At 36.9% G+C, this 24,856-nt stretch overlaps 2 protein-coding genes and 1 non-coding gene across 3 annotated transcripts in view; 1 reads left to right on the forward strand and 2 right to left on the reverse strand.

Moving 5' to 3' along the window:
- LOC106178814 (uncharacterized) overlaps positions 1-10,121 on the reverse strand; it is a 106,002-nt gene extending 95,881 nt beyond the window's left edge. The window contains exons 1-17 of the transcript XR_015332687.1: positions 10,102-10,121; positions 9,697-9,744; positions 9,223-9,360; positions 6,115-8,442; positions 5,640-5,878; positions 5,250-5,433; positions 4,755-4,858; positions 4,003-4,078; positions 3,517-3,701; positions 3,129-3,327; positions 2,617-2,744; positions 2,151-2,376; positions 1,876-1,962; positions 1,329-1,480; positions 972-1,124; positions 398-597; positions 2-184 (exon numbers count right to left, since the gene is read on the reverse strand). This is a non-coding gene — a transcript (uncharacterized LOC106178814). The remainder of the gene's footprint in view (position 1; positions 185-397; positions 598-971; positions 1,125-1,328; positions 1,481-1,875; positions 1,963-2,150; positions 2,377-2,616; positions 2,745-3,128; positions 3,328-3,516; positions 3,702-4,002; positions 4,079-4,754; positions 4,859-5,249; positions 5,434-5,639; positions 5,879-6,114; positions 8,443-9,222; positions 9,361-9,696; positions 9,745-10,101) is intronic.
- A 7,293-nt stretch (positions 10,122-17,414) lies between these two features.
- Positions 17,415-18,883, forward strand: LOC106178805 (uncharacterized). Its single transcript, XM_013562155.3, has 4 exons — positions 17,415-17,566; positions 17,780-17,830; positions 18,029-18,213; positions 18,534-18,883. Exons 1-4 carry the CDS (start codon positions 17,480-17,482, stop codon positions 18,619-18,621), a joined length of 411 nt encoding a protein of 136 aa, XP_013417609.3. The 5' UTR covers positions 17,415-17,479; the 3' UTR covers positions 18,622-18,883.
- Positions 18,602-24,849, reverse strand: LOC106174996 (Golgi to ER traffic protein 4 homolog). Its single transcript, XM_013556797.3, has 9 exons — positions 24,706-24,849; positions 23,775-23,853; positions 23,493-23,574; positions 22,941-23,096; positions 22,502-22,640; positions 20,996-21,136; positions 20,718-20,793; positions 19,869-19,941; positions 18,602-19,317 (listed from the first exon to the last, which is right to left on the reverse strand). The coding sequence occupies exons 1-9, from the start codon at positions 24,810-24,812 to the stop codon at positions 19,193-19,195; spliced, it is 978 nt and encodes a 325-aa protein (XP_013412251.2). The 5' UTR covers positions 24,813-24,849; the 3' UTR covers positions 18,602-19,192.
- Positions 24,850-24,856: the final 7 nt, after the last annotated feature.

The raw sequence follows: 24,856 nt of genomic DNA on the forward strand, positions 1-24,856 counted from the left end.
CCTTACAATAATGGTGACATTATAGCATCCAAAGGAGGGTGGCAGAATGAAGGTGCCTCCTTCATGGACATACACATTGGACTCAAACTCGGACTGGTCAGCAAACTGACTGACCAAGTTCTGGCCAGGACCTACATGGATCCAGCCAGTGCGGTCTCCAATAAACTTGAATGCTTTGATGTGACTGAAAAGGCCATAAAAGGATCAATCAATCAATCAACACTGTTTTCACTTTTTTTAAATAAAAAAAATCCTACTATAAATTCTAAATGTATATGGCACTGCATTTTGCAAAAACTGTCAATGTGGCGATGAAAATTTCTATTTTTTTATCAAAAAAAATCATTTGCGTTTCATTGTTAACACTGAGTGATTGAAAGTTGCCAGATTATCATACTTGGTAACATTAGGATGCACAGCTAGATGGGCTCCTTCAATGACATGCAGCTCCTCTATCACCTCTGTCTGGTTGTCATATAACCAAGTTCTGCTAGAGTCCATCTCAAATGTTGCATAGTCTGAGATATATGGCTCTGGAGGCTGCCTATTGTTATTGGCAATTGTTAAGGATCTATTCAGCACATGCTCTGTACGATCCTGAAAATCAATAAATTGAAATCTGTAATTTGATACAAGTCCACACTAAAAGTTGCATTTGACAGCTTTGTCTTTTACAGCATTCTATTCTGAAAAGATGTTGCAAATGACTTTGGTGTAAAAAGAGCACAAAAAATATAAACTAGCTAGTGTTCACAGTTTCAACTACAAAAAACTATCCTTAAATCTAATATATAAAACAGATGTTCCACAATTGCTTTCAATGAATTTCGAAAGCATGGAATTTTAATCATTTTATCTAACAACAAATGTTATAAGTTAATCTAATTAAAAACATAAGATATATAGACACATAATATCCTTCGTGATCATAAAACATCATAATTAAAACATATATTTCATCCAAAATGTACCTGCATGTACACTGTACCAGCTCCACCTATACTGTGTCCTGATCCTCCATAAGACTGCGTCCTGCCTAACCACCAGTCCCGCTTGTTCCAGTAAACAGCCACTCTCCCGCCTGAACCTCCACCGGCACTGCTTCCTCCACTGCCGCCATTGGCCTATAAATAGAACAAATTTACACAATATATACATATCTATATGAAAAAAAAACAAAAATTAATGTTGTACACATAAATCATCTTTTTCTATTTAAGAAACACATCTTGTCTCAACTCCCACAATTGAAACTATCCCAAACTTTCTCAATTTTTCTAAAACAGAAAAAAAATTGCAATAAAAGAGAAATGAGACTTATACTGTACCCTTATGGTTCCATATCCTTTGAGTTCTTGTGTTGAAATCTTAATGCTACCTCCACTTCCTCCACCTGTGTTCCCTCCAGGCTGACCATTGCTACTGACTGTACCTTCTACTAGCAGAAGTTCACTCACAGACAAGTAAAGTATACCACCACCTGAAAATCATATATATAGAGGTAAATCTATTGGACAAGAGTGTTGTGTTGACAATACACTAGTAAGTGCAACAGGGTTTACACATTCTATAGTCTTCGTCATATGTTCATGTTAAATGTCTGAATTTGTTAAACCATAACAAAGAATTGCACCCAATACATCCCAAACTATAAGCTAACACTTATCTTATGTTTTGAATTGAAAAAAAAAAAACAATTGGCAAAATAACCACAAACTGAAGGTGAAATAAGATTTTTTTACATTACTATACAGGGTTCAGACAAATATCTTGACCACTCCATAATCTTTTAAAGTAAGAATACACATTACATACACAAAGCATTCAATACACAAAGCATTCAATTTCAAAACAGCAGAAGTCCCCTAAGATTACCTTTTCCTGATGAATTGGTAGCCCCACCTCCTCCACTGCCAAAATCATCTGGCTGGTAAATAGATCCATAAACAGCACCTGCCACAGCTAGAAGATGACAAGTACATCATATCTTAAATTTAAAATTCTACCAAAATATGCAACAAATCAATTCGATTAGTCCAATATTGCATTTATGATTTGAACACATCCACTTTTAATAAATTTTTTTTTTTAGTCAATCTGTAAATTTTCACCCACGTTCACAAAATCACTGCTGCCAGTGTAACACTTACATGAAACTGGGTTTCCCTGTCCGCTATGGCCTCCATACCCTCCTCCTGCCTTACCAGTCCCAGCTCCTTGTCCATCTATCAGGCCTGCACCATCAGTGTGTAGATGACCATATGCATCCACTACCACAGAGACTGCCGAAATCCTCAACACAGACCCCTTCACTGTGCCCCCTCCCTCCACTGTCAGGGTACCACTTCGCTTGCCTTCTCCAGGCAAAGGGACAACCTAGGAAAATTAAAAAATATATCATTATAATATTTATCATATCCTGCAAACTCCAAAACTTCAATTACATATACACCTTATTATAAAATACTGCTTGTATTTTTTCAAGAGCAATCATAGCAATTTGTCTTGAGTAACATCCCTGCAAAAATATTGACCAAAAACTATAAGTCCCATGACATACAGTAATTTCAGTTAATTTTAATCAACATTTTAACTTATGCAAGATGTAAAACGTACTTTCAAATCCCAGAAATCTTGACTGTTTCCATAACTACTGACAAACTCCAGTAGGCCTCCATCTTGTACTGATACCTCAGCAAACTGAATTGTTCTAGGGCTGGCGAGCTGGAAACGCAGTGTTCCACCTGCACAAAAAAGTTTTTCACACCAAAATGATACCTACATCAACTTTCAAAATTACAATAAAATATAATCTTTAAAATGTCTTAAAAGATGTGGCTCTTGAAGGAAAAGGCAATAAGTTGTCAACATGTAATAAATTCAGTAACAGCTTCAACGGTAAAACCTAGCTATTACACACAGACACACAAAAGGTGAAATTTAATAGTTGGCATTTGACTGCAAAATGAATGGCATGTAGTTAGAATGATAGATCATCCAACCTGCCTATCTGCTTTTAAAAAGTATATGGTTCTTTTCATTTGACCAAAAAGGATCAAGATAGCATTCAAAACAGTTAAATCGGTCTCCAGACAAATCTTATCCTTTAATTCACCCTTGTCCTTTACCTGTTCCAACCAACATGTGAGTCCTGTGTCCTATCAGATTTCCCCATATGTTAATGGACTTTGTAAGCAGCACATTTGTTGGACATGTTCCTTCATCATAAGGACCCCTCCATTCCACTGTAGCAGAGGGCAGGCTAAGAGTGGCTGACTCATATACATATGGAGCCCAGGTTATGTTAGCACGCTTATAGGGTGAAATCTATTTAAAAAAAAAAAAGAAGCATTATATAAGTTCTTTTTTTCTGAAATTAAACACATGTACTGCAAAAGGCAGCTGTACTTCAGAAAATAGGAATTTAACTTGAGAACAAATCTTTTCTCATAGAAATAAATATAACACAAATATGCATAATTTTATACAAAATAAAATAAATATGAACAAACACACCTCTGTAATATTCAACACATGATAAGGTGCTATGTGTATATAGCCAGTGTCATCTCCTGAGGTTTCTACAGTGGTTACTGTGGTTTTGTTGCCAGTGAATGTGAGATGAGAACCACCATACACCTCCACTAAAGTGAAGTCAAATTCAAAGTCATCTCTAGGAGGTATAAGATATGCAATGCCACCTGAAAGTACATAAGATTAAGTATTACTGCAGGTATACATGTAGGCAGCATCTAGTCATTCCACCCCTAAATGAGACCCCCAATTTATACAGCATTTAAAGCTCACTATACTGAGTAATCTATGGTTCTAGAACCATACTCTAATGTAAAGGAATGTTATACTTAAGTATTTGAAATACTTTAATTAATTATCACTTAAGCACCCTGAGTATACATTATTCAAAGGCAAAAAAAAATATGCCACTATTACTGCAGACAGTAGACCAGTGGCTAGCACATTTTTGTTGAACAACGCTCATACCTGTTTCCATGTACTTTGCATAGTCTTCTGCAGCTGCCCTGTAACCATTTTCTGACACCCCATTTGGCATGGTAACCTGAAATATACATGTAGTTTACACTAAAGCAAAGTAACTCCTTAGGCCCGTAGCTACCCTGAGTGTCAGAGACTTTTAACCATTAAATACCACTGTCAATTTTTCGCACGCTAAATGAGTTTGTCTCGGCGTATTTCCCAAATGTGAATCACCACGTACGTAATGTAAACGGTTGAATGAAACAGTTATATAGTCCACAGCGGGTTGTAACACCTGATTTCAATAAAATCGATTCTTTGAAACGTCCGGGGTTTGGACTTCAATGTGGAGTACGTCACGCTGGAAGAGGACCACGCGTATTGATGACGTCATGACCACATTACCCTGCCCCCCCCCCCCCCCCCCCCCCGCCACGCGATTTTTTTACACGCATTAGGCTCTTACTGAAATCCTCTCAACAAAAACAATTCATGTTCAAAACTTCAACCAACGTTTTACTTTTTTTAAGTACATGTAGGCCTACTGGGTATGCACCTTTTTTCTTTTTTTCTCCAGGTATACCCTACATTTAACTTAATTTTTATTTTATGATTTTGTTTGTGTAGACATTTTCATCTTAAACTTTTCACCTTAAACTTTAAAAATTTATTAATAAATCTATTTGACCTATTTAAACTATTTGTTTATCGATTTATGGCAATTCGCTAGTAAACCACAGCGTCTGGTTTAGTCCTACCTTTGGTAGCTGACACCTGTTGTCGACTCGTAAAATTTTGTTGTGCGGTGTTATGCAGTAAAAATACGTGATTCCTGGACCCCCTGCCTCATAACCTGTTCCACCTGAACGAAATAATACAAAAAAATAATACAAGATGATAGTTTCGAGACTTAGTAGCCTATAGGGCCTACATGTAGGCTACAGTAAAACGAAGTCATATGAATCCCCAGCGTCTAACAATATATAAAAGTGACCATTAACTTCATTTTTCCAAGTCCATTTTGAATATACTGGAAGGAAGGAAGCCGCCTTTTTCATCAAAATATCTTAATCTGTATGTAGTCCTATACATGATTCATTTTGAAGTACAACCGACATGAGTAACCTCTTTCAACATCTTTACGTTTCCCAGATTTTACCGCTCTCTTTTTCCGACCATTCAGTGGAAAGAATATGCAGGTTTTAGATAAATTTCACTGAATAAATTTGCTTTTCCAAACTATAAAGACCTACCTTTTGAATAGACATTCCCTGTTTTAAAATCACCAGACCTCATGTGTACCACCACAACTCCTCCCGCGCCGCCACCACCTTTGACGTGCCCGGCACCTCCATTACAATTTATACGACCTCCGCCGGTGAAATGAGATGCGTTGAGCCATAAAGATCCAGCGCTACCACCCCCAGCTTCATTGGCCTACAAAAAATGTATTTAGGTTTAATAATGTGGATTACACTACAGTATACGCAAATTTTATATATATATATCATAAAAAAAAATAAATTCCCTTTTTATGGGCGGCGTTTTAGCGCGAATTTAACAAGTTTTACTGTATCACTGTGAATTAACAAGTAAAATCTTATTAAGGTGGTTATAAAAATATTGTTTAACAAAAATATTACCGTAGCACTGTCCCCATTCATAGAAAGTGCACCATCAAGGACCAAACTGCCAGTAATGGACATCTTCATACGGCCTCCACCTCTTCCGCCGCCAATGGAACCGCCTCCGCCGCTACCCCAAATACCCAACTCATATATGCTAGCATAGGGTAGGTTCTGGGCCAAGGCTCCAGCCCCTCTTCCTCCACGGCCTCCGTGGCTACCGCCTGAGGACCCCGAGACCAAAGGCATCCCAGCACCTAATAGAAATAAATGAGAGCGGTGCCACAAAAAAATAACAGATGGACATGGCGAAAAACTTCCTCATAGATTAGATGAAAGTGGTATGTTTTCCTCTTGAGACCAAGTATCACAAAGGCGACAACTTAAGACCTAAACGAAATGAAAAAACGAAATTTTCCAATTGATTGTACAATTACAATCATAAATAATGAACAGTTCAGAGCTTTGAGTCAAAAAGAAATATGACGCCTACCTGGACCTTCGTTTGGCAATGAACCGCCGCCACTGACGTCTATGACACCACCGCTGCTCACAGTCACATACGTAGATGTGATATCTAGAGAACCTGCTCGCAACGTTCCTGCCACTGTAATCCTGTGGAGCAATAAAACTGAACTAGCAGATCCCTTACTCTGTGCAATGGGCGTCCCTCTCGATTCTGCATCCAGCACTCCACCCTGGTGGATATTAAGAAGACCTCCCATGTCCGATGTGGCATTCAGAGGTAATGGCTTGAATGTGAGCGTCAAGGGTTTGAAGGATTTCACGGTCCCATTGATGATAAATCGATCGATTTTATAAGTGCCGTTTGGGTAAAAAGTGAATAGCCCTGGGATCAAGACGTTTAGATCGGAAATTCCATCAGCGATGCTAAGATACGCTCCGTGGAATGTCCCTTTAACTGTAAGGCTGTATGCTCGCAGAATAGACGACACGTTACGCGGTGCATCTTCAGCACCTCCGTTGGTATCAAGACTGACTACGCCAGTTTCGGCAATGTAAAACAGTACTTCATGTTCCTTTTCAGGAAGTTTACTCCTTATCCTGACGGGCGTGAATGTAACCATTTTTCCGTGAACAGTAATGGTGTTGGCCACAAAGTCACTTACAGGTTCAAAACTGAAGATGCCTCCCGCAGACGCAATGTTCAGTTCATCCCAACCCGGTCTAACGTGTTCCGAGTTATCTACCTGAAGGGCACCTGCCTTGAATGTACCTTCTACAATGACCTGGTGGGCTGCTATGTTGGATGTATTCGACCAGGAGTGGTTATTTTGCCCTGGCTCATCTAAAATTAAGCGCCCAGTTGAGTTTACTCGAAGCAATACGACTGCCACTTTGCTACGGCCACCCCTCATTGTGATTGGATTTAAAACTGTCATGCTTCCTGCAATTATATTCATTGGACAGTAAAAAGTTCCTACTGCGGTAAATGTAAAATTGCCAGTCCTGCCAACTGTCAACGAGTCCCATTCTTCTCCAACGGAAAGGTCTTTTCCGTCCAGCAGACCATCTATTACCACGTCTACTGCTCTTATGATATTGTAGTCAAATGTATCTGTCGAGACATTTCCTGAAACATTTGTTGCCGGAAACATTTGGCTATTTTGCGAGTCGAGATACAGCTTACCGTTATCGGCATGTGCTTCTGAACTATGAATGATAAACGTGTGGACCCTGTCGGCATGGTTCTTACTCGTAAATATAACTTTATTTCTGACTACCATGGTACCTGCAATTGACACGCTATCACTGGCGATTGGTCCTTTAGCTGTGACGGAAAACTGTCCAACCGGGCCCACCTGCAGGGCACTTGTTCTTGAGCCGAATTCTAAAGGACCACTTGGACGGAAGACACCATTTATGGTCACCTTAATGCAATCAAGGGTTGTAACACCATTTCCATTCCACGAGAGCGACCCACCAGCTTCAATCACGAAACTATCACATGGTATCAAAATGTTTAGTTCCGACCCGAGTCTCAGCGTGCCCAGAATACTGATTTCTCGACCAAGATGTTCATCTTGTGTTGCTGGCGTGAATCCGACATTACCAGAGGGTCCAACTGTAAATTTGGACCAGTTCTCTGTATTAAGGATATCTACTTGAAAGTAACCGCCAATGTTCACTTCTTGGGCATTCATTGACGTTACATCTTGGGTAAGTACTGTTACATTGCTATGAGCATATGTATGGAAAACATTACCCTGAAAGTGAAATGTGTTGGTTTGGAAACGGCCACGGATGTGCATCTGTTCTGTGTTGACCGAAGTATTGCAGGCAACATTCAAATCAGAATTAGTCTCGAGAACGGTCATGTCGTTAGAACTGCTTGCGATATTTAAGCTGTATCCACAGGACCCTGGCGCGGAAGATGCCCCCAGGACAAAACGCGTGTAAGGTTTCAGCACCAGGCTCTGAAGTACAACGGTTTGATCACTTGTTGACACCAGTTCAACTGTTCGGGACTGCGAACTAGATAGTCCATTTTTACCAATTTGGAGATTATGGGTGTGACCATCTATTAATCTACCCCAGAATTTTACATCCCCATTGATTATGTGAGTAGGATCGCCAACTAGTTCAATGCTCGCCCTCTCGTACACGAAGGTGCGCGCTGACAATTCATTGCCCAGTCGTAACGTGCTTGTCCCAGTAACGTAAAACGTAGAAGTGTCGTCGGCTGTGATGAGCGATGCATCCATTGAATTTTGTGTCAGAACGACATGTGCGCCGTTCATGAGACGAATGATTTCGAATGCTTGGTCTGTTGAATCTTCGACTATCCAAGTTGCGCCGCCTGTAATGGAATGGTATTCTTTTATTGTGTTTTGAAACAGCTATGACCAAATGGATCAGATTTTTTAGTCTATGACATAAATAACATTAATAAAAGAAAGTGAAAAGTCAATTACAAAAAGAACTGCCCCACATTTAAGCCTCCGTCGAAATAATTATTAGGAATCAGCAGGAATCAAGCAGAACCAGCCGGAATGACAAAATTTAAAAACTCGTACTACATTCGGGAAGAAATTTCAAATTGACCTAAATTCTTGTAAGAATGCCGTTGAAATACCTGAATCCGCCTGGAATAATTTGTGCACATTTCGGCTGTATTAGCTCTCAAATGCAGCTCGAATGTAGTTGGAAAACTAGGAATATCAATAATGCTGTCAGAATGCACTCAGAATATTTAGAATACACTTTGAATGCCGTACGAGTGTAGTTTGATTGCTGGCTAAAATAGGATCGAGATGCATTCGAGATGCATTCTGGCTCATTCTAGCAGGATTTGAAGTGTCTTGCCATTTCGGTTCTTCCTCGAATGTGATCAGAATATTTAGAATGCAGTCATAGTGCAGTTAGAATACTATTCAAATGCCATTAGATAATTTTCCACTTGGAATGCACTTCGAAAGTTTTTAACATGAACAAAACATTCGGGCCGGCCACAAGAATGGGTAAAAATATTTGCACTCGGAATTTTTAGAATGCTCTTCGAATTTCCAGGAACGCACAAAGAATTGTCATTCCGACGGCATTCTTGCTCATTCCGCCTCTAGTGTTACGTGGGTATTACCTGACACATCGGGTGTTGGTCTGCTGCAATCCGGGGTTCTTTTTACAAAGACAGATTTCCCAGCGTTATCAATCTGTATTTCACCAATTCCGCTTCCGGGCTGATACTCTGCCACAGTGCCAGCACCCCCTTGTTCACCTAAAAGAATAAACATATGAATATCCAAGAATTAGCAAACAAAAAAAAAAAAAAAAAAAAAAAAAAAAAAAAAAAAAAAAAAAAAACTGTAAGGTTACTAAAGAAGTTAATATAAGGCTCGGAAAAAATTACTTAAAAAGCATGTGAATACTGTAGAGATTTTCATAACATTGAAAACAGAACCTTATGTGAGCTAAACGTGTGATATTGTTAGCAGCATGGCTCTATACTAAGGTAAAAAGTAAAGTTTATTTGGTGACATTTTACATAGATGCATCCGTTCGTACTTGTAATAAATTGTTGTTTTTTTTACTGAGTTTCGAACATTTTACTAACCTTTGTCTTGATTGGAGCATGTAGTTCCTGTTATGATGGAGTCGTTAGCTGAAAGTTGGAATACTTATCAGTAAAACATCAATTTGATGTAGCCTACACATGAAATTGTTCCTTTAAAGTTAACATATAAAAAGGATAGTCCAACATATCTCTGTGTCCTTGCAACAAGGACTCGGAAAATTATACTTCTTTTTTTTTCTCAAATCTTATTACCAACACTTCTGAATAGTCTAATTCATGTTATTTGATGGGTAATTTGCGTCATTCTACCGTTTCTTTAGATTCTAACGGTTAGATATGTCGACGACATTCATTGTCATTAACTTGCCTTGGTTGTCTGAATTCCAAAAGATGCCTTTTTTAAAAAGATAATTCCAATGTTTTAGGACAATGAAAAAAATTTACCTTTCTGGTAACCACCGTACCGTACTGCCAGAAGGATATAATTATAGTAATCAGTTGGGTATATCCTGACAGCGCTTGCGAAGACCGGATGGGGGAACTGTTGAATCTTTATATTCCTACCGTCCGTATTCCCTTGAAATGATATTCTTGTGCCACCGCTCTGTTCCTACAGCAGAATAAATTTCATTTATATATTTTAATGAGTTACATATTGCACTATCATCTTATGATATATGTTTTTATACATGTTATATTATATACTATCTAGTAAATGATTCTAGACGCAGAACTTTTCAAACTGACGTGAAATAACTTTTTGCATTGACATGTATTGGGATTTTATTAGAAAGCATGTTTTTGGCTTATTCAGTTATCCTTAAATGTAGGCCTATTTATTTATTCATTTAATTTGTTTGTGTCTTTATTTGTTTTTATTCATTGCATCAAAGAGAAGAAGATTTGCACAATGCGTTTACCTTATATTCATGCCACGATCCTGTGTCTGCATCTCGGTACATCAGGTAATATCCAGTTACATAACCCTGCAATGAGCTAGATATGAAACCACGGGTTTCTATGGAAGTAACATACATAGGGTTTGCAAACCGGGTCTCTAAGTATGCACCAGAAATTGACTGAGGTTGCCAGTATCGTCCAGAATATCGAGTGAGATCGCCATAAGTATAGTCAGTCAAGTATGAATAACGGGATGAACCGGTTGTCGTTGATGTCACTAACACATGGGTTGCGTTGCCTAAAAAACAAGTAATCAATCATGTACTAATGGATTTCTGATACACTGAAATTTGTAATTCGCTGAATAAATTTAATGTAATTTGAATCATATCAGGTCAAATGAACACTAACCTCCTAGACCTCCATAGGCGAATTTGAAACCATGGTACTGCGAGGTAGTGGTTGCATACTTCATGGCTATGCGGCCTCCTCCTCCGCCGCCGCCACCGTTCATCCCACCGCTGCCACCAACTGCAGATATGCGTCCAGTTCCAGAAATGGTTGGAGCTTCAATGAAAATGCTGCCTCCGCTCCCACCTCCAGATACTGGATCCTTGGCGTCTTGCCCATCAGCTGCTACCGTGCCATCAATTGTTATGGTAGTGTTGGCAGACAAGTGAATGACGCCACCGCCATTTCCCCCACCGACGCCACCACCCCCGCTGCCATATTCTAATGGCGCAACCGTACTGCCATACGCGACTGCTTCATTTGAGGAGAGAAAAATGTTTGCAGAGCTTCCACCTCTCCCTCCATAGGAACCTGAAACCAAAGGCATTTTTTCGCTTATTTTATTTCGGTAGTAGTTATCAGGGATTAGATTCTGACTAGCTGATACCCGTCATATCAATCATTGAACCATGATAAGACATTACTATCATTTTATATTAATATATATTTATAATAATAATAATAATTATTTAAAAAAACGAAAAAGAAGCGGGAATCTAACCCCTTCCGACGTGCTTAGCAGCCAGGGACGTTACCACTTGGCCGACATGTCCTGCTTTCTGGCCCTTTGTTATTGACAATGTGTGATATCTGTCACACATGCCGAATCTTTACGGAAATTGCCCAAGGCTAGCTAATACCTTCAAAATATACTTTTAACAATTATAATCAAATTGAAACTACGGCCACTATCTTCCCACTGCCTTATGCAGGGGCGGATCCAGGATTATTTGAAGGGGGCCCGGTTTTTATGATTCAGCTTGTCAAAATTCTAATTTCAAGAGGGAACCATTGGTTTGTTTGTTTTTTTTTCAGAAATCGAAGGGGGGGTGGGGGTGGTTAGGACCCCCCTGACACCACCACCCCACCCCTAAATCCGCCACTGCCTATGGTATTGCTAATACCTGTCAGTTGTCAACAGATCGTTGTCGTTTAGGAGAAAATGTGAAAAAAAGACTTCAGCTGAACTGTTATTACTATATTGATTGTGAGCAGTAAAAAACAAATTAAATAAGTGATAAGATTTCAGATATAAAATTATAAGACAGGCCCCTTCCTTTTCGTCAGCATGTTCAACTGTAATGCCTGTGCGCAGTGTTACTCATTGTATATCATTTATCAAGCTCATACCACAAACTGACAAAAGTAACAAGAAACAATTTGGGTTTCGTTACTATAAGTAGCATTTCATAGTAAGGATATTCTCATAAAAAATGAATTGCGACGCTATATATATGTTGTAAGGTGAAACTCATTTTTAGTTACTGTTAGGCAGATATTGGGGAAGGGGGGAGGGGGGGGGGAACCAGCCTCCTACCTGAGCCTGGTGCTGATTTAAAAACACTTTATACACGTCACGGAAGTATATAATATACATAGCTGATTGTGTAATCGCTTCCAGCATATAATGCAATGATTCAGAGCTTATCTACACTCCTTGACCAGAAGATACAGGATATTAAAAAGGGAGAGCATTCCTTAATTACATGTTTATTTTTATTTTTTAGCTGGTACAATTTAAGGATACAAATAGCATGGTTCTGTGATCCGAGTGTGCCCTTTCTAAACTTTTCAGAATGAACATGTTATTTTATTTTGGATATCGGAATGTACTCGGAAATGAAGCCATGCAAAATTTTATGTGCTGTTTATGGTCTTCTCACTTAACGTTCCATAGGTAATCAACGTGAGATTCGGCTTCTTTAAAACCGTATATAACCTGTGTGCTAAAGCCTCGATTAACTTACTTGCTTCAAACATCTTATCTTGCTCAGTTTTATTTTATATGCGTTTGTTAATTGATCTCTAAGTTTAAGATGTTTTCTTGAATGGACAATAATTAAACTTTGTGACTTGGGTGGACATTCCATTTTTGTTTCCTTCAAATCGAATAAAAAAGCATATCCAATTATCATTGAACACACGTGCGTGCGCGCACACACACACACATACACACAAACAGATAGAAAAAGAGACATACGCACATAAAGCATTACCATGCCAACTGAATATTTAGTTTTTTTTTTTTTAATGCCAATTGACACTCTTATTAAAAACTGCTTTCCGTCGCTTATCATGTTGCCATAAAATTGTATTTGTTTATGCGTACCTGATTACCAGCAAGTCTTCGTTGCGTCATACTTTAGTGCCGTTATTGATCATTCAGATTTGCAGTTTTATTACCCGGTCAATTATAATTAAAAACGTAAAATCTCACATGAGTTTGGCAAAAATAAAAGCTGTCTTGACTAGTCAAATATAAATCATATATATAAATTACATTGTGAATCTCATAATAATGCCTGTCATAAATCTGGTATCTGTTATTGTGAACTGGTCGGTTCTTTGACATTGCCATTTGACATTGAGCCGCCGCACCTCGACAAAATGCAAACACTTAAATAATCATTTAATGTGACAAATACCACTTCGGCCTATCCTTTTACTTGTCCTTGACAGACAACCAAAGCGTCAACAATAAACACCTTTGTTGTTTCTGATCAGAATTCATTTTCGATATGTCTTTACGTTGTGTGTATTTGAGTGTGAGTGTGTGTTTGTAAGGTTTTGTGTGCGCGCGTATGTGTGTGTGTGCACTTTTTTATTCTATCTTTATTTTATATCATTTCTATTTTGCAAATTGTGATTTGATCAAGATCACCGGCAAACACAACTGTCCTTGCGGCGTTATCAACTGTTGTCAGACCTCACGCAACCAGCCGGTATGTCCCTATTTTTACCATACGACTTGTGTGCACGCGTGCGATTGTCTGGCCCAGTACAGTATTTTAAATATAGATAAATTTAAGCTAGATGGGAGGTAAATTTATCAAAACCACACGAACCCTTTTAAACCACAGCGGTTAAAAAATTTGTTAGATATATAACGACGGTTTTAAAGGAAATAGAAAATAATTGTCTCAAAATCAATTTTATATAAGGTATCTTATCTGGGATTTTTATGTCAAATCGAACATTCCTTGAAAAAAATCATTTTCTGCTACTTCTCCTTCCATACTTAGATCATACATTGTAAACATGACCGGGTATAACTAATGAATGATAACGGCAACAGATACCGGCTCGAGCCAGTTTCATCTCGTAAAAATGTACCTGTCTCGAAAGGCAGTGACCCAATTAACTTTCGACAACACGTTTGTGTTGAAATACTAAACCTTGAGGCCATTGGAAATAAAATCCGATTTGGTTTGGAGGGTTTTCATACCTCGAGTTTTTCTAACAGCTAAAACACCAACAAAAGAAAAACACGACAGCTAAGGCGATTGAAGTTGCTTGTATTTATGAACCACGACTGATTTACTTACGATTTTGAATTGCTTAATAGACTAGAAAATGTTTTATCGAGAAGGTTGATTACAATAATGAGAGGTATGTCGCAAACTTGATAGCATGTGTTGACTTTTGATAAAACATTTGAGAACATTCTGTTTATCTACCAAGGCCAGACACAATACATATACCTGAGTATAGCAGTAGTGCATTCGCACCTTGACTTTAAAAAAACATGTTCACCTCGCTGCGTTTGGATCTTCTGCACGCAGCGCCAATTTTTTGAAAAGCTAAGGGTGGAGATTGGGTGGGGGTGGGGAGTTCCCTTTGCGCACCTATCGCATAAGCTTATTTATGCGTTAAAAAAGACATTTTATTTCGAAAGAGTGCTTGAGTGACTGATTCTTACTGAAATCTGGATGAATATTCAGGGATGGCGTTTAAAAAACTATATTACTATACTATATGTGACTTTTATCAAATGAAATTAGTCTATCTAACCATATATAACCATGGAAAAAAAGATATAAAAAAGGATATATTCCGGTGTTTTAAAAGTTTTTCTAGGTGTCCTATTGCTTAATCTCTCGTATAACCTAATGGCTAGATTTTTGGGTGAAAACATCATTTTCGGTGAACAAATCCAACAGAAATGCGTACATACTGTATGTGCCTGAAACGAAATACTATACTCTCACAGATTTTTGACAAAAGTTAGGAAGAAAACGCTAACATAGTTCTCACAACGTATAATTACTATCCTTACCACCAGATCCCGAGGACGTGCCCCCGCCCCTGCCGCTCCCGGCAGCGTATCCCTGGCCGGAAGATAGCACTTTGCCTGTCCTTCCTATGGTCAATGACCCCGTGGACCGAAGACTAACGTTATGTCCAGTGTCCAGCTGGTCACTTAGAAACCATACTGTCCCATCGATATTAATATCATTGAAAACGTGCACTCCAGGGTGTAGGTTGCATGAGCTCCCAGCGGCTACCACGAGTCGTCCTTCTCCATCCTCTGCACATGTTAACCCATTTGTCAGCCGTGTTAATCCGCAAAGTAAAACGCAGAAAAAAACCAATATCTGCGTTTTTTTACTGTTCGCAACTAGTGTCTCCATGGCGAAGTCATCTTCTCGCTGTAATAACCAGGAAGTTTTTTACCAGAAGCTGTCGAACTAGTATTTCAATATTTATCGATAATATTATCCAACGAGGCTAAATAAACAGTAACAATGACATTGCGAAGTTAGATCAATCGTTCTTTATACAACGAACAATTTATCCGCAAATGGGCCGGCCGGGCCTCTCTGCCTCCTTAAAAACCAAACAACACGTGACATTATTATACTTGAAATAAAAAAAAAATCCGGGTCGAGTTTTGAAGTGAAGTTGATCTGGATCCGGGTTTATTTACCAATAACAAAACCTACCTTACCTCATTCATCGCTATTGTGTAAGCATTATTAAAACCTGATCACAGTTTTTGTTTTCTTATACAAATGAATTATCAACCGAAGGTCATTAGAACACACTTTGTGGTTATTTAAATTGTTAAAACTGTGCACCTTTGCTTAATAGGTTTACTCGCCTCCTTGGCGTATTCGTTCATGCTTTGTATCAATTATGAATTTCATTTCCCTCAGTCGAATTTCTAAATGAACTCTCGGATCTATATGTGTATTCTCTTATTATATATCTACATGCTTTTACTGTTAATGCTGTTTTATTGTTTTCAACTCGATACAATAGTTTTATTGATAAAATGTTCTCTTTCTCTGCCTTAACTTTTCCTATTATATAATACAATTATATTTGCTTTATTATAAAATCATTCATTATCACATAACATCCTTTTACGAAAACCACAGATACAACGAGGTTGAAGGTTATAGAGGCCCCCGCATCTACTGCTGTGGTCCTTCTGTATACTGCAATGTTGAATCATTTAAACCACCAGGACGCACGTAGGAAACAAATTTGAAATGATCGAAAGAGCTTACCATTAAGAAAAAAATGTACAGCAACGGTTCGATCCCCCCCCCCCCCCCCCCATCTCCGCTTTCTGCACATATGGCTGACTTGGCTAAAATGCGTGCATTTGTGTGTGTTGGGGGGGGGGGGAGAGGTTTAAGCTCCCCTCCCCCCGACTACTACGTCTATGGGGGCCATTCAGAATAGATGATCCGAGTACTAACTGATCCGCCGACTAAATATGGCCGACCCCACTTCAAAGGGATGCCGCTGATTCCAGATGGATCCCCGCCTCCACACGCGCCATAAAACGGATTAAATCTCCGCTCCAAGGTTTAATTGCTATAGGCCCCTGCAGCGACGGCGCGTATGGAAGCGGGGAGACCATGGAATTAGCGGCATCGCTTTTGAACTGTGGTTGCCCATATTTAGTCGGCGGATCAGTAAGTACTCGGATCATCCATTCTGAATAAGGCCTATGATAAAGTGCATGGGCAGACAAGAAATGTTGATATATCAATTTTAAAAAAATCCGTTTATGTTAGCAAAGCTTTTGGGGTTAGTTTTGGCTAAACTATAGAGATTTACGTTGGTTTATTGAATGAACGCATTTTAGTTGAATGAAATAGTATACTATCTCTTGTATAACATTTTTAAAATACCGTTTTTCTATCCATTGACATCAATTTTGCCATGGAAAATTAACATACAGCCATTCGAAGAAATGCCATTTTTGATAAAGTCCAACAACTTGTTTATATTATTTTCATAAGAACATGGTGCTGTTCCGTTTTTTGAACCTGTACTGTTCTATTTTATCATTAGAAGAGGTCTAGAGTGATATTGTAGAAAATGAACCTTTAAAAGGGCATTAATCCTCCTCTTTCAATTCAATGCAACTCGAATCTGCTGTCACAATAATGTACACTCATTTAACAGATATGTGAGTCCGATTTGTGAGTACACATGATGAAGTCATAAAAGGGGCATTAATCCTACGCTATCTGAATTAGTGACAGAGATTAAGCTGCGACATAGACGCGACGTTGACGATTGCGACGCGCGTTGTGACGTTTCTTTTTTCGTAGCGTGTGATTGTGTCGTACATGTTTCCATCGCAACAATTACTCCGAGAATAAGTGATGCGATGACTTCAGTTTCTGACAGACTGAGGGAAATTGACAATTTTCTTGCTCAAGCTAAGAAAGATGAGGAATTTGCAAAACTCAGTAGGGTAAATACATTTAGTCAAATGACCCTAAAGTTCAGTATATTTACTTGAGAGTAAATAAGCAGGGTCCGCGAAGAGGATGGCTTTCTAATCGGGAGTCACTCATTGATGTATATCTTATATGGCTTATTTTAATAACGAAAATGACTGCATATTTTCCGCATGCATATTCAACATTAGACGAAATGACACAAAATCTACATATTCTTATTGCAGAAACTAGTCAACCTTGAATGTCAATGCCGGGAACTAAATAGCAAATTGAAGGTAAAAATAAAGAATATAATCACTTGCTTAATTTACTTAAGTTAAAGACAGTTATAGGCGTCATTGAAATGCATTATTTGGCATAATAGGCATGGTAGAGTGTAAGTCACATCCAAAGTGTCAACTTATATCCGACAGCTTTTTATAATGTGGGCACATATGGTGTTTAAAAATATATATGAGATCTTTGTCGCACAGGAGCTCATCAAAGAACAACAGGCGAAGGGCGACGCCATACGGCGCCTACAAAGACAAAATCGACAACAAGTTGATAAAATTGATGACTTGAAACAGGCTAATAGAGACCTCAGGTGGCGAATACAGGAGCACCAAAGAGAAAATCATGTATTAAAAACTGTTCTATACGGAAACTTGTGGAACAAGTAAGAAAAGAGTTTATAGAAATTACGATTAAGTAGTCTTCCTTACTCTGGATGGCAATAAATTTTGGTTCAAGGTTTTTAATTTTCTCAACTTTGGAAACGTTTATTTCTGAACACACATTTATAAATTTTGTGTTAATTATAATGTTTTTAGAGGTCCCCCAGGCAGACTGACCAAAACAATGTGGCACATGATCTGATCAACCTATGGCGCTTCTAATAGAAAACAAATAATTGAAAGTAAATATCTGAAAAGTTATGATTAAAAAATGATCCCGAATATAGTTGCGATTGATATCGTTTTACTTCATTTTTTTCAGGTGTAAACCCGGAGAACCTTTGCCTTATACGTTTGAATACAGCAAAATATCTTCAGAAGAAAACAAACTTTCTTCAGATGAAAGCTAATTTATTCAGATTACCAATTCACCACATATCTTCTGCATAATAACTGACGTACAACCAAGACAACCAGTAAAATGTAATGTACAGGCCATGTAAAAAATACTTTGAACCAACTATATATGACACATAATGTTGAAAGTTCAGTAAATGTATACCTTACTGAGATCAAAGGATATCATATTTTAAATAAACTTTCATGCCGTTCTCACAAAGTACCATCTTTATATATTTTTAATAAATAAATTCGTCTCCCTTTTTAAAAATACATTTGATGCTTATCGATCTTTTTTGTGATACCAGATGTCCTTATTGGTACTTTATAATATGATAATTGAAATTTGCTAGCAATAATAATATAAAACGTTCTCTACCAATTTCAATTTAATATCATCCCTTGATGAGATACTACACAAGATATCTCACGAATTAGAACAACTTTTTATCAATTATGGCCATGTGATTCATATGGTATTTGGCTTTCATCGGGTATCTTTACAGTCAGAAAGCATTTCAGGATAAAATTTGCACAAAAATCAGCATGTATGATATCATAAATCTATGGTTTTTAAATATATTAGTCCAAATCCTCTGAATTCATGACAGCAGCTCTACCACTAGTGCTACTGTTTAGATTAACCTCTGAGGAAAACCCTTCCTCCTCCTCCTCATCTTCACCAAATAAACTCTGCAACAAATTCCCTAAAAGACAATGAAAATCAAAATATAAAAGATCAATGATACAGTGCACATTTTAAATCATGATTTCATATCTGCATTACCACTGATTATTCAAATGAGTATAACTGAAAGCATTAATTGAAATAAAACTATGAATATTTCTGCACCCCATTAATATAACATTGTAAGTTAAAAAATGGTTGAATGATCTCTTTTTGTGTCAAAAATCCAAGTTATATCTGTTGAGCTGTGCAACTAGTAGGGAGGACTTCCTTGTTTTTTTTTCCAGAGGGTACATCACACAGGCGGTGAACCGAATCTGAGTGATGCAGTCAAAACTGAAAAACACCTTCACAGGTAGATTTTTTGCACAGAAAGGGCTCATACAACCATTTTATTGACACAAATATTCTGCGCCAAAGAACTTAATAAGCTTGTGGACAGTCAAGCTATGGACAGTTATCATGACATTCCATGACAGAACCCTTGAGATTTTTTTAGATTACAGTAACCAAATATGAGGCTCAATGAAAGAGAGTTTACTTTTCAATGTCAAAGAAGAATTAACTTACCAAAAACCCCTGGCTGTGTATTTTTCTTGGGTGGAGGTATCCCAAAGAATTGCTGCCCAATCCTGTCCAAGTACTGAAATATCAACACAAATCTGAAGTTCTAACTTGTAGAATAAAAATAAAGAAACAAGTTGAAAGCATAAATAAATAAATATCTTAATATAACACATTTCAAAACACCACACCATATTTTCAAAACTTTTTTCAGTTTTAAACAAATTTATATTGGTACAAACTCTTAAGCCACCACTTCATGAAATTTGACATAGATATAAGATAAGAGTTTTTTTACGTGTCCAGTAAGTGTTACATCTAATTTATTACCCCTACATGTATAAATTATGCAAGGCTTTAATCAATTTATGACACCTGAGGACACCATGTAATTTAAGGTTATCTATTTATCTTTTTTAGACAGAGCTTAGTTCCTGCATCGAATGGTCTACTGCATTTATGGCAGCCAAACTATGATAAATAGGATGACAATGACAAATCACTTTCACAGTTTCAAAACCCTTGTCCCCTGGATGAAAAAGCATTTTGGCAGCTATATTCATGGGAACAAACACTGGTTCACATAATCACATATAATAAGTGTATTGAAATAAAAAAGAAACCGGAGATATGCCGCCAGACATTCGTTTTCAGATGATACCTGGTGATAGGATTGCTAAGTAAACAAATTAAGATCGAAGAATTGTTATTATAATTCTTTTCAAAACTTCTTTATCTACCCACTTGTTACAGTCACCATAACATTATGTTGTCACAAAAAAATTTGGTAAAATGCAATATCAAAACAGCTATCCCCATTTGTTCTTGATGATGCAATGATAATTTATAACCTACCTGAAAGTAGCATGGATCCCTGTCTAAACTGAGTTTGTACTGTTCACATAAAACAGTGAAAAAAGCCAATTTTCCACTGAAATTTTAAAGGAAAAAAATTTTAAGAAAGATCCATGTAATTTAATCTCATAAATCAAAACATTTAGCTGAATAACGAAAAAATCAGTTTATCAATAGTTACACAATCTTTCTTTACATTGGTTTAGTAAATATGGTAATAAATAAAAATTAAAATTTCACCTGATATGTTATCCTTAATCTTAAACTTTTACACTTACCCTTCTATGGCCAAAAGTAAAAACCAAAGAAAGTTAAGCAATGGTAATAAATATGGTGGCCCTTTTTTAACTTCTGGATGCTGCCTTGCATATGCATAGAATGTCACTGTAGCCGTGGCTTTATTCTTGAGACAAAGATATCTGGTTGAAAAAAAAAAAAAAGAAAGAAAGAAACCTAAGATTGCAAACAATCAGACTAAGAGTTATATGCTTTGATAAATATAAATGGGAATAATCTGAGATACTCCAAAGTCTGGCCACTCAATGTAAAATCAACAAAGTTTTTCAGAATTTGGAGGGGAATGGGGTTAGAATATAATGGCAAATTAGCAAGTGCAGTGCAGCTAAAAAAAAATGAGAATTTATCCACAGATATTTTTATAGTTGTTTTCATTTAAGTTCTGCCAAATTAGTCCATTCACAACAGTACAAATTAACCTTGTTACTTGTGTGACTACTGTACTGCTTTCTAAGACAACACATATGCACATAGAATTTTACCCATATCACAAAAAAGTTAACCCCTCCTCAGGTGGGTAATCTGGGGCGGATCCAGAGATATTTTCTGACAGTCTTCCAAATTATCTTTGTTACCATCCTCCATTTTTGACCGTCTTCCGACAGAAAAAAATAGATACCCGTCAATGCAAACTTGAAAATCTGACCGTCTTCCAGAAGACCCAGAAGATGGCCTAAATCCGCCCCTGGTAATTGCACAATTTCTTATGTCACAGAGTCCAAAATTCTCATCTAAGGCTATCCTGAATGATCCCCATTGTAGCATTAATTCACACAGCTGTCTTATGACTACCTTCAACAGGCTTTGTTATGCAACACTGCCAAGTGGCACTACAGTTGCCTGTGTAACTCCTTGGGGTTCAGTTGATACCTTCTAACCTTGAACTTTTACTTAACCCTAATAATTTCCCAATGTTTTTTTTTTTTAATTATTAACTGAAGGAAACAACAGTTCAGTTTAAACTTGAACTTCCAAAAACCTGTACATGTACTTTTGTCCTGGGTGATTAAACATTTAAGATGCATATGAAGTGAGAGTATAATACACCATGTAACATATAAGAGTTTTTTGACTAGTTCTATTTTCTTACACGGCACAAATAAAATACAAATGCAAAAAAAAAATAATCTCTCATATGCAGAAATGAGGCTTTAACCCAGACCTTCTTCAAAATTCTGGTCATAAATGTGACATACTTTTTTTTCTCTAGTACTGGTATGTAAGGCACAGAAAGTAAGCAGAAAATATCTGTACAAATATCATGTTTTCAGGAAATAATGCATGGAACGGTGATATTTCTTTAATTTATACTATATATGAGACACTATGGTGGCAATTAGTTGGCTTTGTTTGCAATGATTTGATATTAGTACTCTTAATATGCATCTTTAAAAATTAAACAATCATATAATAATAAACTTATTTAGAGCAACACTGGGTTTTTCAAGGAGCATAAATTTCTTGAAATTGATTTAACTTAAACTTACTGTAACACTGCTTGAGCTATAAACATATCCACTTCAGATGGGTAGCCATGAGTAATGTGATACTCTACCAACATTGCAGCACAGCCTTCTCCATCATTAGAATGCACAAAATGATACCTTGCTTCTGGGTAATTTTTTTCTGAATACAGATGAATTGCAAAATACAGTAAAGTGCATAATTATATAAATTTTCAAATAACAGTGATACAACAAGTGTTAACATATCATGTACTTTCTATGATGAGCAGTAAACACATTTCAGTTAGGCAGTTATATCTGACCACAGAGGAATTTAAATGTTCTTGAGAAAAAAAATGAAAATCTTTAAACTGAAAATGGCTATTTCTTCAACATCATTTAAAAGCTCATATAAAAGAGATGTTTAATTAATGTTATCAATAAAATGTAATCCACAAACAACTGAAGATATTACACATACCTTGCCATAATGTGACTGCAAACTGTTTATGTAAAGCCGGATGTCCAGAATTTGATTCACAATTACTTCCTTTGGACCACTTCAATGCTTTGACAACAAATGTTGGTCTATCAGGTGACTCTGGATCAATCATTTTGTGCAGAATTCCAATTTTTTCTGTAAAAAGAAAAAAATTCTGATTAAAAAACAAAATGTAAAGTATCCTAAATAATTGGATAATGAAAACTGTTGTAAAAAACCTGGTTAGGCAAAGAAAAACTTTAAGTACATATATATACTTATATATACTAGTATATATATATATATACACCTTTGCATGACTAGTCTATAATTATTTATAACAACTTTGGATCTAGTTAAGGACTTGATAAGTTCTTTTATCTAATCCGTTACTGTATAACAAAAAAAAACAAAAAAAACAAAAAAAACTATATATATATATATATATATATATATATATATATATATATATATATATATAGTTAAGTAAATATATATATATAAAATAACGCAAATGAATTCTATCATCTTTTAATGACTTGTAGTACTTACCAAAAGTGTCATCATTTCTTTCTGTATCTGATGCATTTAATGTTTCTAATAACAAGAGAGAAAGGTCTGACCCACTTGTTATCTGTAATTAAAAGTGTCTTGGTATATAGTTATTACCATTTTATTCAATCCATTAAACAATGGCTAAAAAGTGGAGGTTCATTGTGAGCTGTTGAAATGTCAGTCTTTATTGTCTATTTATGAAAAAACAACATTAAGACTAAGGACAATCTCTACTGAGAAGAACACTGTTCATTTTAAAAATGTCACCATTTTTGTTACCTGATTATGCTCCAAAAGTAACTTAGCTCCTGAGTAAAGTAAATCTATGGCTTCTGCATATTTTTTCTGTGCATTATACCTGTAAATAGAAGCAAAAATATGTGAATAAAAATATTCTTCCCTGTCATTGCATTTCACTGATATAATGGTCTGGGGTCTTTTATATTCACTGTACTTACTAAATGTAAAGATCCCAGACTGGTTCAGGCAGCACTAGTTGTTAGTTTTAACTAACAACTAGTGCTGCCTGAACTAGTTGTTAGTTTTAACTAGCTGCCATAAAAAAGCCCCCTCCCCTAAGTTCATCTTGTTTTTTCATTGCCTACTGCTTCTCAACTACTGAGAATGACCTGTGATGACACATTGATGTCCACTTTGGGACATGTTGGCATTTAATAACATGACTGACACCAGTGGGCACTATCACATGGGCAATGTTGTGCAAATCTGGGCAAGGTTAAAAAGAAGAAAATTTTCAATCTTAAAAAATGGCAATCATGGTGTCACTAAAACATGAATACTTTTTACTTGAGATAGCTAAAAATATAAAACGGCCCATTAATACTCAGATATCTGACTATTTGTGCAATGTGTTTACCAAATTTCAAGTCTAGCATTATAAGACAAAACTGTGTGTTAAGTTGTGAACAGACGGAGGGATCGTCAGAAGAATCTCTCACCCATTCTCTTAAAACACACTGAGGGTGATAATAACTAATCTATTAATTTAAACATCCTTTTTTCATTGATTGGTGGGACCAAGGTTGAGTTGATTCCCCATCCATTTATGGTCTTTTACTTCTGCGCTTTCACTTATAAGTTAAACACTGTAAGATATTAATGTGACGTGTACTTTCACATCCTTTGAATAAGAAATAACCCTTTGTTAGATGTCTACGATGCAAAAAAATAAGGAACAGCTATCCTGTACCTAAAATAAAGCGTCCTGTACATTTGATGTGCCTCATAATACTTCCCACTGTCCACCGAATCTTTCAGTTTTTTTAATATTCTTTCCACACCTCGACAGTTCGCCATTGTTATTGATTTCCGGTTCCGGTTCGGCTGCAAACCGTGTAAAA

This window comes from Lingula anatina, chromosome 2, assembly GCF_051362555.1.
Source record: "Lingula anatina isolate TDL-2025a chromosome 2, LinAna3.0, whole genome shotgun sequence".
Classification (NCBI taxonomy): Eukaryota; Metazoa; Brachiopoda; class Lingulata; order Lingulida; family Lingulidae; genus Lingula; species Lingula anatina.